The sequence below is a fragment of the Gymnodraco acuticeps genome, unplaced genomic scaffold (assembly GCF_902827175.1).
Source record: "Gymnodraco acuticeps unplaced genomic scaffold, fGymAcu1.1, whole genome shotgun sequence".
Taxonomy (NCBI): Eukaryota; Metazoa; Chordata; class Actinopteri; order Perciformes; family Bathydraconidae; genus Gymnodraco; species Gymnodraco acuticeps.
Genome location: NW_022990172.1, coordinates 892,407 through 907,069, shown reverse-complemented (window position 1 = coordinate 907,069; position 14,663 = coordinate 892,407). Strand labels below are relative to the sequence as shown.

Genomic DNA, 14,663 nt, shown 5'->3' with positions numbered 1-14,663 from the left:
ACAACTGTTAAATAGCCTACAATATCAGATATTAAACCAACTGTAGTCCATTCCACCAGACTCCATGCCTGTGTTTGCGCATGTCACTCTCTCCACCTTTAAAAGCATCAGAATCAGAAAGAGGGGAGAAAGGGAGGCGACCGCACAAATACAATGATCTCAGAAACTGGGAACGACAATCTGAAGGAAGACTATCTCCAATCGGAAGCGAGCTATTACCCAGACTCCCCCGTCTCCTCTTCTCCCGAAGCCGGGCAGCTGAGCAGGAGGCGGGACACCCTGACCGGCAGCGGCAGCATCATCCCGGAGGAGAGCGGCTCCATCCAGCGTCTGGTCTCCTCAGCCGCCTCCAGCATCATGACATCGGGGGAGTTCATGCAGACCGCTCCCCTGCTGGCGCACAAATCCAAAAGGAGCCTGCTGTACAAGGCGCTGTGCTTCCTCCTGCTCGTCTTCCAGGGCGGCATCCTGGACTTCTACCTCATCATCTTCACCGACCTGTACTGGTGCTCATGGATCGCCACGGATCTGGTGGTGATCTCGGGCTGGGGGATTTTCTTCATGAAGAACGCGCGGAGCAAGAGGGAGCGGGCCTGCGGCTTCCACCAGAAGAGCTCCATCTTCGGCTGTAACCTCGGGGAGTTCACCTACGCCTACCTGGCCTGGCTCATTTATGTCATCGCCTGCACTCCCAAGGTGGTGCTCATCCTGGAGACGTCTATCCTGGACCTGATCGAGCTCAAAGTGCCGTGCGGAGTGACCGGCTTAAAGATCATCATGCTGCTGTCCGTGCCGCTGCTCTTCTGCCTCATCAACTCCATCATCGAGGATCTGAACGGGGCGACACGGCACCGATCCCAAAGCTGCTTCCTGAGCACTTGCCTGGACCTGCTGGACAGCTTCACGCTGGTGGAGATGCTGCTGAGGAGCGAAATCCCCACGCTGTACCTGAAGTACACCGTAATCTCGGTGTATTTCGTGGCTCTGGCCGTGCCGACGATCTGGCTTTACGAGCTCACCGCGTCCGAGCTGCGCTTCCGGTGGCTGTGGGCCCGCTTCTGTGCGAGCCTGGTGGTCAACGCCCCCCTGCTGGTAGTCAGGTGTTTCCAGGTCTACGTCTACGGGATGCCGGTGTCGGTGTTTATGTTCAAAAACATGTTCTTCTTAGTGTGTAGGTTCTTGGAGCTGGTGGAGCAGTGCGTGGCGGTTCGCGGGGTCCGGAAGCTGGCCGGAGGCGGAAACCCGGCCCAGTTCTCCCACTGCGTGTCCGAGAACGACATGTGTCCGCACGGATACGTCAACACCCTGGCTGTCACCCAGTCCTAGAGCCCGGCCTGGGGCCTGGAGCTGCCTGCGTTCAAGACAAAGCTGCAAATAGGAAAATCCACTTTCAAACTCCTTCTTCCAGATAGACAATAAGGATATCACAATAAACCTAGCCTACTTGAAAGGCAGCCTATTTAGATTGATCATTACACGAAACAGGAATAGGGTACTTTGAAAAATGATAATAAAACAAAAGGAAAAAGTAGAACTATTAATCTATAGGCTATACTTAAAGAGTCACTTTATCCCAGTTACAAAAATAATTATTTTCTTATATATATCCAGGGGCCAACATAGTGGTCGTGAAAAGAAAATGTTAGTACCACTCACAATATAAAAAATGGCATTTGTCCTCGCACAATTTTCGTTGTCAGTGTTCATTACGAATAAATAGTCTAATTTCTGAAAAGAGATGTGGCTTTTTCGACATATTTCATTATAATTTATTTCATATTTTTCAACAGATATACTATACTCAGCTTTTTGACATATGAAACCTCAAAATGCACCCATTCTTATATATTCAGTATAAAATAACACCATATATATAGTATGTTGGAAGGCTCCCAAGATACCCTAATGTGGCTTTTTCGTACACTAGCACTGAAAAATAGTTATTCATGATATGACCCCTTTAAATGCAAGGCCTAATGAACCATACAGCCATGCAGAAAAAATATAACATGGCTTGTAGCTGCAGCCCTATATAATATTTTACATCAAATGACCACAAAGTAAAGCAACCGATAGGACCTAAGGCGTTCAGGGACTCTAATAATCCCACCCAATAACCACATTGTAGTTATGATGAATACACAGATTAATAACAACAGGAAAAACTCTTTTTTCAAAGCAGTTGGATTTTGTTGACAGGGTTTTTTGCCACACTGCAATATTGGATAACTTCCTCTTTGACTGATCTTTTTTGAAATTTCTACTTGGAACATTTCACATGACAGGAGAATGGATTTTCCGATTTTTGGACATGTCTGGAACACATCATCTGTACCAGCCTTACAATGCTCTCCTTCCATAATCTACAGGTGCTACAGTCAAACCAAACACCTGCAACAGCCTACAAGCAGAAGAGCAACTGTAGTGAATTGGACCTCGTTGAGTTGTGTGTTTTCTGTCTGTGAGTTTCACCGCTGCACTTGAATGGAGACGGCAGATGGACTTGGTGTCGTGTTGGGACGTAAAGTGCAATTTTTAGAATCTTCTGGATTGATTGACCAGGACTCTGCTCCCTCCTTGTACACCAGTGTTTTCTATTGGTAGAAGTATTACTGAGAGTAGACACATATGTTAGATCCGACAGTGCCATGACAAACAGGTTTTCTACAGCTTTTTCAAATCGACCCCTGGCCAGCAGGACCTTCTGTTGGCCTCACTGGCTGTGCTACTGTTTTAAAATTGTTTTCATTTCTGGGATCAGAAGTCCTCAAAGATCACTGTATTCAACAGCCCTCATTTAAAGAGCCTCAGTTCTCTGGGTCACCTCAGCTCTTCATTTCTTTTTAAACACACCTGTGAGTCATGTCTGGAACTATAGATATTAGTATTCCTGTTTTAGAACTATATGGAATCCCATTTCTCCCAAAATATGTTACAAGTAATAGGAAATTGGTGGTGATGAAATATTGTGCTTATGTCTGTCGAGATGATCATTATTGTAACTTTTCTCGAATCCCTGTTTTTTTCATGTCCAGTTCCAGTACCTCCAGACTAGACGAAGAAAAGTACTCCTTTGTAATTGTCATGTACATTGTTGGTGAATGTTTTATAATTTACACAATGTCTGCCAGTGAACCAGCCACCTGCTCGATTGTGTGCGTTGAAATGAACGCAGTAGGAAGTCATTTGGTGTTTTTAGGGGGGTTCAGTGTCAAGAGTTTGAGATTTCCAGTCATAAATGGTAGAACTTAATCAGTCCAAATCTTAAGTCTTTTTTTTTTTTACGATCTTTTGTTGTCAAAGGTGCCAACACTGCTAATAGTGCAACCATATATTCAATGTTTATTTAGGTAAACTTAAGAAGAAGATACGTTAGAGTTGACACATGCTTGTGTGCAGTGGGCGACTGCATGCACTGAGACAAAACATCTAGACTGTTCCAAATCTGATTATGGAAGTCTGACTGGTGATCCATTGAACATGTTTTTTTTGTTGCTTGTTTTTTTTCAGACTTTACCTTAACATTATGGCATAGATACAATCTATATATAACAATCAATATAGGAACTTTTGGTTTAGAGAGCTTGAAGAAATTCATACCCACTTGGAGGAAAACATGAATTCCATAAATCCTATAGTGGTGCCTCTCGTGGCCCAAATGACTATTACAACAACACACTAATCTAAAATGTTACCGACATTTTACAAACAAAAACGATACAAATGTAGATAAGACCTTTAAAATTGATCACCAGATTGTTTTGTTCTCACTTGTCTTGCGTCTTCCTTAAATAATCAATTGAATCGAGTAAAAAGCGACAACATGCTGTAGCCAACCGGTTGTGTTTATCCACCTTGATGTGTCGACGTGTGAACGTTTAGCTCATTATGAGTTGAGACAATCTGCTTCCAAGTGTTTGACGGGAACAGCACGCTTGAAGAATGACTGTGGGTACACTATGTGCTAGTGGCAGTGGTAATGTACATAACAAACATGGCAGATTAAAGTATATTATATAATCAAAAATATGTGAAGTGAAGACAGGTGCAATATGGGTCAGAGGAGTCGGAACAGATTTTAGTGCCTATTATTTTGGAGCTCATAGTTTGTGAGTCCCGGAAGTGAGGTAGCATTTTTGCTCTTCAAGTTCCCTCATCTTGAAGTCAATGGGTTTTCTGAATGGATTTTTGGTTATATGCCTGAAATAAGGCGTGTGATTAACACAAGCTTCAAAGACTTTTGAGGCTTTTACATTTTTTAAAAGAGGGTGTTGCTAGCTAGCGGTTAAATGAGGCTAACGAGTTCATCACCACTAAGAAACTGCAGTGCTTGGTGTAGTATGATTATAGCTAGATTGTTATGCTTACAAAACATACAGTGGTGTTCATTTGATAAGTTTAGTTTGATCAAACTTTGATGAACAAAACATCTAAGTATATTTAACTCGTGTTTTCCACATCATGAATCAAAGGAACCAGCGAATGCTAACTTTTGGGTTGTTTTCAAAATGTACATCACCCCTGCAGCACAGTTTTGAGGGGTATCACAGTGAGGGTATACAGGGGTATCACAGTGAGGGTATGTGTGATTTCCTTGCTTTATTTGCCTCTCTGTGAGGGATCAGTGTATGCAGGTCAGAGGTTGTGCCTTGTGAGCAGTGCGGCTGCTGAGGGGTCAAGACTGAGGAGGAGGAATGTCCATCATAAAGGAACTGACCAGAGTGTTGTCAAGTTGTATCCCCTTCAGTACAAATCACAAATAGTTTCAGGTCTCTGCAGGGGATTCTCATGCCGTGTTGAGATCAGCGGATATCTAGGGAAAAGCTAACTTAAAACATGCTCAGAAATGTCTAGAATTGATGAACAGTAGAAGTGTGAGACAACAACAACTTATTTATAGATGTAACTAATCTAACTTCACTATTTTTCACACAAAATCAGGCAATTCTCCTTTAAAAGGTCCTGACAAACTAAATTGCTCATGAACAATCCGAAATCTTGTGGCATTTGTTATTTTAAACAATAATAATGCTCATATTTTCGACCAATGAAATGGAGTGATATACAAAATTGACAACCTAATCTCAATATAGCTTTTCCCAGAGTTCAAAATGAGCCTTCACTCTTAACAAATATATAATGCTAGATGGATAACGTTGGCTGCTGTTATGAATATGATACGAGGTTATCCTGACTTACAGCTTCTATTTGTTTGTCGCTTATCATATATTGCCAAAGTATTTCAGAAATGTTATATTTTATACTATTGTGTTATTTCCTTGTGCCAGTAATCTGCAATGCCTTTGCAAATACACTGTTGTTAGCGCTTTGTTACAATCTTTTTTGGATTTGCACATGAAGCTCATCACTCAGTTATTATTATGGAGCTCTAAGCTGAAGTATGTTTGACCTTTAACCTGCATGGACGCGCACAGTGCAAAGCTACACTGGAACAACCAAAGGCTTTAATAGACGGATATTCAAAAGAAGCCAATCATGCTACTCAGATTTCTATGTCATTCTTTAGCCTAGGTGCAATGAAAAACACTCTCTTGTCTTACATTATATGGGCTTTCTTTTTGATCCTAATTTGTTTACAGGGAAATATCATTGCTGTTGTTTACAGATAGGATTCTACCTGTACTGTAAAGTTGTGTAGTGTATATCTGTACTGATATAATATATGTACCGTAGATGTAAAACAGAGTATTATGTGGTCGAAACCTGAAATAAATCGGAGGAAAGTGTACAAAGTGATTTGTGTGTGATGTTTATTATTGATCAGTTGATAACAGATGAAAAGGACCGACCATGAAACCAAGATAAAGGCTTTTTAGAGACCAACTTAATGATTGTTATTACCAAGCAACATCTCCCGAAGGATAGATTCATTTACTCTCCTTTTGTATTGTGAATGTAATATTGGTGGTAACTTGATTAAGTCAATTATATACTATGTAAGCACAACAAATAATAAGTCTTAAAACTATTTTTTACACAGTCTATAAAGCAGTGATTGTGCCAGAAAGAAAGTAGAGCTTTCAGACTACCCTTCAGATTTTATTTTATTACATTCTTTAAAACATGAATAGATGTTTCTCATATATCCACATGTAAATATAACAACCAGTCGAGGCTGCTGTGAGCGTGCACACAAGAATTATGAAAAAAATGTATCTTGTATGTCCAGCCTATTGAGGAGTCTAACTAGTAAGTGCAGTAAGAAACACAAAAATACGAAAGATAAAAAAATGAACTTGTTGGTGGCTATAATTAAATGTGTTATTTCAAAGCTCTCTTTGTGAAGTAGTGCCTACACAAGTGAGACAGAAATGGCACATGTTTTCAATCCCTAACCAATCAGAGACTCTCAAGTGATTTCCATGCTTTAAATACTGACCAATCAGAATCGTCCCAACTGATTAGAAGGAGTTTAAGAAGATGGAACAGAAATGAGAAAACTGCAAAAAAAAAAGTAATCTTTCTTCTTCCATCTCTTGATTTAGGTTTATAATGTTCTGGTCTCAGCAAACCTGGATCAAACAACACACAATTTATTGGATATGAACAGATCTACATGTACGTCCAAGTGTCCACTTGTTTGTCCCTTCAAGGCATGACCTTGTTCAATTGTCTTCATTTGTTATGATCAAACAACATATAAATACTCAATTGGTTATTCTGATCAGAAAATCATCAGCAAACATAGGATTTGTAACATGCCCCACACCCCAGAAATACCTATGTCTCCGGCGCGCCTACACCCTCCTACGTTGTGATTGTGCACGTGGTGTCGGTTAAAGTCAGTGAGGATTTTGTACTTTGAACTTTGAACTGAGAGCGTAAGTCCTCTTCAGGAATCTATGTCAGGGTATCCCAAATCAAACAGCTGCTCCTGCAGTCTTCTCAGGGCCTCCATTGGATCCTCTTTTAAAGCTGATTCATTCTGGGAGGACATCTTGGAGATGTAGCCCTGATCAGACCCACTGTTAGGACCCTTTCCTGCGGGCTCCAGAACCTCGTCTTCCTCGTTCTCCACTGGCTGAGAGAGGACGGCTTCAGACGGAGGGAAATGTACACTCTGCATGCTGGTACAAGAGGAGTCTTGAGGTTTTATAACCAGGGAGTTCTGTAAGGCCACACTTCTCTGGTCCGAATGAGAGGAGGGTTGGTTTATGGGTAGCAGGTAATCCCCTTCCTCATTCTCAGTGGGATTTTGACTGAAGGGTTTTTCCTCGAGGGAGACCCAGTTCTGCCTTGGCGGTTGTGGATTGTTCACAACTGGCTCAACTGTGTAGACAGATTCTGGCCAGGGGCTGCGAGGGTACAGGTGATCCATCAACTCTTCATCCAGGGTTGACAGACGCCTGCACTCAGGGTTAACTACTGGTGTAAGTTCTGCCACTGACCAAATCTGGCGTTGTGGGTTCAGTTCAGGTGTAAGGACATGAACACCTACTCCATTTTCATTGATTTCTACCTCATTAATGAAGACAGGGAGCCCATCTCTTATTAGAGGAACACACTCGAGGACAGGAGAGATCTGCAGCTGGTCGATGAGCAGGCTGGCCTCAGTTATCACCTCCTCCTCATCGTCCACACACTCCTTCTCAAACCAATCAGGGTTGTCCAACTGGTAGGCCTGGAAGGTTTCAACGGCACACTTCAGATCCCTACCTGAGGGACAGTCAGAGTAATCGTCCGCCCCGATGCCCTTGATGTGGCAGACCTGATCCGGCTGATATTTCTCAACGTCTAAGATGCGGAAGTACAGCTCCTCGAAATGCTTCATCAGCTTGTACTTGACGCCAATGTCAAAAACTGACGGTACGTCTTGCTCCCCGCTGATGTCATCGAAGTACGCCACCATGTACTTGCCCAGCATGCCCGTGTGATGCATGTCAGGCAGGAAGAGGTTGAGGAAAGGAGTGAGCATGTCGTCGGTGGGGGACAGAACGTCTTCCCTCAGTTTCACCGGACCTTGGCCGCACATGGCCCTCCACTTGGCCTGAACGCCTCGCGAGCACAGCACCAGGATTTTGTCGGAAGGATTTTTGAGCTGTTGTCGCTGCCACTCGAGCCAGCGAATGCGCCCGACCACGCCGATGGAGGTGGTGTCCAGCAGGTCCACCAGCACCTCGGTGCCACACTGGGCCTGGAGGAAGGCGCACAGTTTCAGCACCACGTCCCTGTAGAGGCGGTGGTCTTGGGAGTAGATGACCAGCACCTTGGGAGGTTGTTTAAGCTGCTGTGGTTGATGTATTTCATCTCCCACAGGTGGCGCGATAACAGCAGGTTTCCCTGAAAGTCCATGAGAGCATAGATGAATGCCATATGCAAATTTAATTTAATTTAGCCTTAACCTATAGAAAATAACCTCTATAACACACTACTGGAAAGGGAAGTCTCTAAAAAGCATAATGAGGTCTCTTTAAAATGTACTGTATATGCGACTTACTTGGCTTCCTACAGAGGAGGCACATCATAACGGTCAGCACGACACAGAAAAAGACCACTCCCACAACGACAAATGTGTACACTTGGACATTGGGGGCTTCTGTTGGCTTCACTGTGGAAATGAAAACACAGATCACTGATTAGCATTTCCTTTGAGGTGCAGTCGCTATGGCTATTGTATTGACTGCCATGGCAAATGTGTACATTTATAGCCCTTTGGTGCCACTAGTTGGTAGAAGGTACCAGTATGGAGTTTCAGTATGGTTCATTCAATCTGATTTACTTTAAGTTTAGCCCATAATGGCTCATGATTTAGGTCCAGATTTCACCTAGATGTAGTCTAATTTGTAAATGACATCACATTTTATATCTTGATGAAAACTGGCGTTGTGTTTACACAATACCCAAAACTCACCTTCATATTGTATTAAAGTATGTAGTGTCAAGTTTACAACTTCTTTTTACTTACATCCTCATTCCTCACATTCAAGATAAGGAAGAGAACAAGGAATTGAGGAAACACATATTTGTTAGCTACATTTCCTTGTATAAGGTGATTATTAACTGTACAAGATGTATGTAAAACACGGTGTGTTGATGAAGGGAGAGTCTATCTATCACCACTTATCTCTCCTGGTTGTTATTCAATATTTATTGCCTTTTTTCAAAGGCTTCGTACCTGCCGAAGGACCAGGACAAATATTCACATTTCTCCTTTTACGGGCACAGTCCGTACCACATTGTAGGAATATAGGTTTGATCTGCAGGCAAGAATAAAGACATGTTAACACATTTGATTATAGAGGGTGCAGAGTCCTACCAGCTGGGAAAAGACAGTTAAGTAATACATTACCATGGTCCATCACTCAGCAAAACAGATTTGAAAATATTTACCTCAATGACAAACTGGCAGCAAGTTTTCGGCCATTTGTCAAGTTTGAATGTTGCATTCAGGGTCGTCTGATTTCCCTGGGGAACAGAGAGTGATGATTGAGGCACGGCATTTAAGAGTAGTGAACAAGAAGAAGATGCTATAAGAACACTTAGAGAGGCAAATGTAAACTCAAAATGTTGATTTGCCTTTAATTTGATTAGGGTGCACCTGATTAAGACTAATGGAGTGTGATCCAACTTCTCTCCAACAAATTCCACCCCCATACAATACAATAGACTTTAATCTGTAATACAGACTACAGTTCAGAGGCAGACAATAATATTTTAACTAATTATACTCAGAATGTATGTGATTTACAGGACAATAATGTTTAATATATAAAAGTGTAAACCATTATTACAGTATGTTTCATTATTTTCTCTCGTCTTGGGCGCAGAACCAATCGCTGATCGTTGCTACCCGAAAACTATGCGAACAAAACATAAATTCAGCCAATTAGCGTCCTCAGATCTGATGGCCAAGGGGCGACAAATTCAGCGCCCAAGGCAGTCTGTGCGTGGGAACACTTTGAGGTAAAGTTACAGCATTTGATGAAGATGGCTGCTTGTACTTCTAGAGACCCCGGACCCAGTTTATACTTTATAAATACTGTAAACTATGTCCAGGACAAGGTGTTTGGACGTTTTGATTCATAGTTAACCACACTGAAGATTATGGAGGTATACCACACTACTCACACAGCTGACAACTATTTCTGTGTGACAATGCACTACTCCGTCCTTAAGAGATCTAATTAATAACTAGGCTACATCGAGCCAATTTTGATGATTCTTTTGAGGAGTTTTTTTGTAAGGTCAGTACTAAACAGTCAGCAGCCTTTGTAAGCCCTTCTACAACCAGTCAGTGAAAACCCCCCTGGAGTGCCAGTCAGATACTTTGAATCTGTTGATTAGTCTTCTAATATATATATGTTTTTCTTTAAAATTCAAGAGTTGGGTGGTCTGTGTTTTGAAGAAGATAAAACGTACTTTAGAAAGGACCGATGGAGAACTGCAGCTAATGCCTCAGTGGCTTGCAAATATAATGAGCAGTCTTTTGTACAATAGGCGGAAAATAGGACACACAGTTTCCTGTACTGAAAAAAAACTGGGGTGAAAAGTAGGCTAAGGTACAAAACACAGGATGTGGTATTGAGCACAAAGCCAGATACAGTAATCTTCTGTGTCAAATCGCATGTCATCTTCCATGTGAGCTACCCTACTACACATAGTTAGAGAGGCTTGACGTGACCTTACCTTGTATGTATGGGTATAGATAGTGATACTGGAGCTGCTAACAATGACTATGTACTCCTCACAGAGTGGGTCAGGAGTGAAGCTCACAGCCAGTGTAGATTCTCCGCTGACTGCAGTGATGCCAGGCCTCCACAGACTTCCTGTAGTACAGCAACAAGACAACATGTTAGAGGTCATTTATATTATTTATTAACTTCTACTGGTCTTTAGAATATCAGGGACTTACCTCTCTCGATGCAAAAACGGGTCATCTGCATATTAGCATCTTCACATCCTAAAGAAACCATAAAATGTCATCAAAGTCGAGATCTCAAACATTTCCGTTTCACATTTCACCTAAAACATCAAAGTTTAGGAAAATTGTTCTTGCATCTAAAACTGCTATGGTGAGGTTTTATCAGATATTTCTGTACATATTCTGCATAATCTTCTGTTCCTCAAGGCTCAGTTTAGGGCCCTACACTTTTTTATCTGTTTATGCCTCCACCCGGAGCGTCTTTTAGGAGACACGTCATACGTTTCCATAGTTATGCCAATGACACACAGCTCTAAATTCCTGTTCTTTTGATGACTCAGGACCAATGGATTCCCATCTTAACTGTATCTTAGAAATCGAGTTACGGACGACGGAGAGTTTCCTTAATCTCAACCAGGGCAGTGAGAGAAACTATGTTCAAAACTGAAATTAGGTTTTGACTTGAACTTACCAGGAACGACCACCATTTTGCTGACGACGTAGTTGCTATGGTTTATCTCTGGTTTGGGGATGTTGAAGACGGAGACCTGGTATGTCTGACCCGGGTCCAGCACCAGCATGTTAGCTGAGAACGACCACTGAAAACATCAAATAATAATGTCTGTCAGAACATGTATATTAATCATATTATGTATCTGTTCAAGCAAATTAAAAATTGTCATCACAAATAAAATGTTGCTGGGCTAAAAGTATACAAACATTGGTTTTGAGATCATAAAGCAAGGGGAATTAAAGTAAAATAAATAACACACAAAAGAACAGGTGACAGACAGATCATTAACTCATACAAAGCAGATACAATGTCAATACAACTCTTCAATTTAAAACAGAAGCAAATCATTTGGAGGTTGATAAAAACAAAACAATAAAAAAAGTCCAATAAAAAAAAGCAAGTTAAGATAATATCTTAGTTGTTGTGAGCCACACACCTTTTCCCCTGATGGACTTCTCATTGGCAGTTGTTTTTTTAAAGAATATCGCACACACACGTTAGCGTTGGTTGAGCACATCATAACATTAAGCTCGGTGGCGTTGAGGTCACGAATACTACCTGAGGAGAAACACAGCAGAGGTCACTTCCTGTCTTCAAAACATCACATCAAGAGAAGCTTCATCTGGCGTATCATTGAATCTTCATTATACTGCTGCTTATTGCATCATTTCTGTGTAAAAGAACAATAGTTACCATCATCCTTCAACTTCCAGCTGGCCTCCAGCACAGGCTGCAGGTGTCCTGACTCGTCCCTCCTGATGTCCACAGAGACCTGCAGGTCCTCTGGATGACTGGGAGTGTACTTATACACTTTCAGCCAGCCCTTGTCCAGACAGTCAACTGCTGAACACACGCGCTGAATGTCAGAGGGCTGAGAAGTCTAACAACACATCTGATTTTTAATGCATGATCCATCATTTTCTTTAACAGCGAGAAGCATCCCAAACAAAGTTAGTTTGGTGTAACATTTAGAAAATTCCAATGTTTACATTTTAAGATTTTGAGAAATTTAGGTGCTTGTAATTTCTTTTCATTGCAAATTATACCTCTATTCAATGAGAAATATTGTACTTTTTGTTTGACTATATTTATTTTACAGCTCAAATAACAAATTACTTTAAATGTTAGGATTTTTGAGAGTTAAAAAAAATGTAAATGTATTTTTATATAGATTTTGTCATGAAGCCAACTAATTAATTATTGTTAAAATTATTTCCAATAAAAAAAAATGTGGGGTGTTATTTTATTTCTTTACAATGATCTGAATTCCGTACTTCTACATTTTATACTTTAAGTACATATTGCTGATTCTACTTAATTTTACTTACATTTTCAATGGAGGGCTTTTACTTATGTATTTTTACAGTGTAGTATTAGTACTTTTACAGATGTGAATACTTCTACAACTTGCTGACAACATATGTCTGAACATTAGGTTACAGAATAGAAAAGAGCAATCGGCTTTCTCCCTATCCCAATGATGGAATATAGAAGAATTGAATATACTCACAAATGGTGACTTTACACTCCAAACCCTGCGTCAGGGAAAAAAGAGTAAAGTATATTGAAATGAGTTTTTATCAATCTTGTAAATAGAAACTCGACTTGCTTGCCAACTCTTTACAGATAAGGCCATTAACAAAATTAAACATCAACATAGACCAGGTTAATATGTAATGATTTATTAATAATTAAACAGGCTATGCAGTTGTTGAATAGTTGTTGTACCATTAGATAGAAATAACATCTCATCTCAGTCAGCGAAACCAGTGGTTTTTTTCTAACTATATGTCGCTGTGAACGTTTCTGTGAAAGGAACAGAGCTGATTTTTAGTTTTTTTTTAATCTTGGCATCAATATGCTGTCATATGGCCACGGCCATTGCTTTTTCAAAATGTGTTTTTGTTACCACAGTTTTACAATATATGAAATGACTCAATAGGTTGACAGTTGAACTTTAAGTGGTGTAATTTCCAGATGTTGTTACTTCATGTTACCATATCAATATATATATAACATCTGACATTATTATCCGAGCATGCAATGTCTTTTAAGTCATAATACTGGGAACCAACAGTGATGATACAAAACGGAAAATGGTTCAAAAACACATTAAAATAACTTCTTATTGCACATTTAACTTTGCCTTCTTATGTTTGTATAAATATTTCATTTAATGTATTGTATTGGGCTTTTTTCTTAACCTTTTTATGTTTATATACATTTTGTTATTTTAACTTCTTATGTTTGTATACATATTGTATTACATTTTTGTATCTTGTATTTCATTTTAACATGGAGGAACTATCACCTAACCCACGTTTTCTTTTAAATAAATAAATAAATACTTTTGATTCTGATTAATTAATAAGCAGAATTAATTAATCAGAATCAAAAGCATTTTTTTGGAAATTGTTGTTTATTTATTTAAACCCTTTAAGTCTGCTGGTGGTCAGGATATCACCTGTGTAATTGAAGCTAACCTTGCTAGCTGCTAACAGTGAGCCGTGCTATCGTACCTGTTGAGAGCAGATGAAAGGCCCTGCTACACTCCACGCAGCGACACACAGCGACAAACACCCTAACACCAGAACTAGTCGAATAATCATTTTGAAGAAGGAATATCATCAGTCCATGTCCCAGTCTTTAGAAACATTTGAGACGAAGTTTGAAAACGTCTAAACAAAGGCGAGAACTCAACGTCACTGCTGAGGGAATTAATGAGAAACTTCCTGCTCTCTATGTAAATCACTTGTTCCGTTTACAGTAAGTTACACTGTGCTGCCTTCAAGTCGCATGGGAATTTAGTGTACTGTTCAATTGATATTGCCTGCTTTTATATTTATTAGATAATGACATTTTCAGCAAATTCAGCAAATATGCGTGTAATGTAATGCCATTCTGACTTCAGAGTTCACTTTCTAAAATATTAAAATGATAAATGTGTTCGTATTTATCAACAGTTTTACATTACTTAAAAACAGGTGCACCAGCACACCAGTGTGTGGGGAATTACATTTCCCTTCCTTTTCAGGGCTGCACATAGACACCATAAATAGTATCCATTAAAAATAACATCGGCATATATTATATGTATATTCTGGGAGGAAGAAGATCAACAAAGAAGGTAGCATCTGCCAGGAAGATTTTAACAACATGATTTTCCTGTGGAGTTTGAATGCAACATGAATAATAACACGGATCTCTTGCTTGTGTCGGCTCAGGCAAGGCAAGGCAAGGCAAGTTTATTTATATAGCACTTTTCAA

General features: G+C 40.3%; 2 protein-coding genes across 5 annotated transcripts; one reads left to right on the top strand and one right to left on the bottom strand.

The window, feature by feature from the left end:
- Positions 1-103: 103 nt before the first annotated feature.
- On the top strand, positions 104-5,757 carry tmem121b (transmembrane protein 121B). The gene has a single exon (XM_034217674.1). It carries the CDS (start codon positions 154-156, stop codon positions 1,324-1,326), a length of 1,173 nt encoding a protein of 390 aa, XP_034073565.1. The 5' UTR covers positions 104-153; the 3' UTR covers positions 1,327-5,757.
- il17ra1a (interleukin 17 receptor A1a) lies at positions 5,755-14,148 on the bottom strand. Of its 4 annotated transcripts, none has more exons than XM_034217670.1 (11): positions 13,916-14,148; positions 12,907-12,931; positions 12,090-12,236; positions 11,833-11,954; positions 11,355-11,481; positions 10,874-10,921; positions 10,648-10,787; positions 9,352-9,426; positions 9,137-9,218; positions 8,459-8,569; positions 5,755-8,301 (listed from the first exon to the last, which is right to left on the bottom strand). In XM_034217670.1, exons 1-11 carry the CDS (start codon positions 14,003-14,005, stop codon positions 6,854-6,856), a joined length of 2,415 nt encoding a protein of 804 aa, XP_034073561.1. In that variant the 5' UTR covers positions 14,006-14,148; the 3' UTR covers positions 5,755-6,853. The 4 variants fall into 4 exon arrangements, with proteins under 4 accessions (XP_034073561.1, XP_034073560.1, XP_034073564.1 ...); XM_034217669.1 differs by having other exon boundaries at positions 12,090-12,239; positions 13,916-14,133; XM_034217673.1 differs by having other exon boundaries at positions 12,090-12,276; positions 13,916-13,972.
- Between the last annotated feature and the right edge of the window lie 515 nt (positions 14,149-14,663).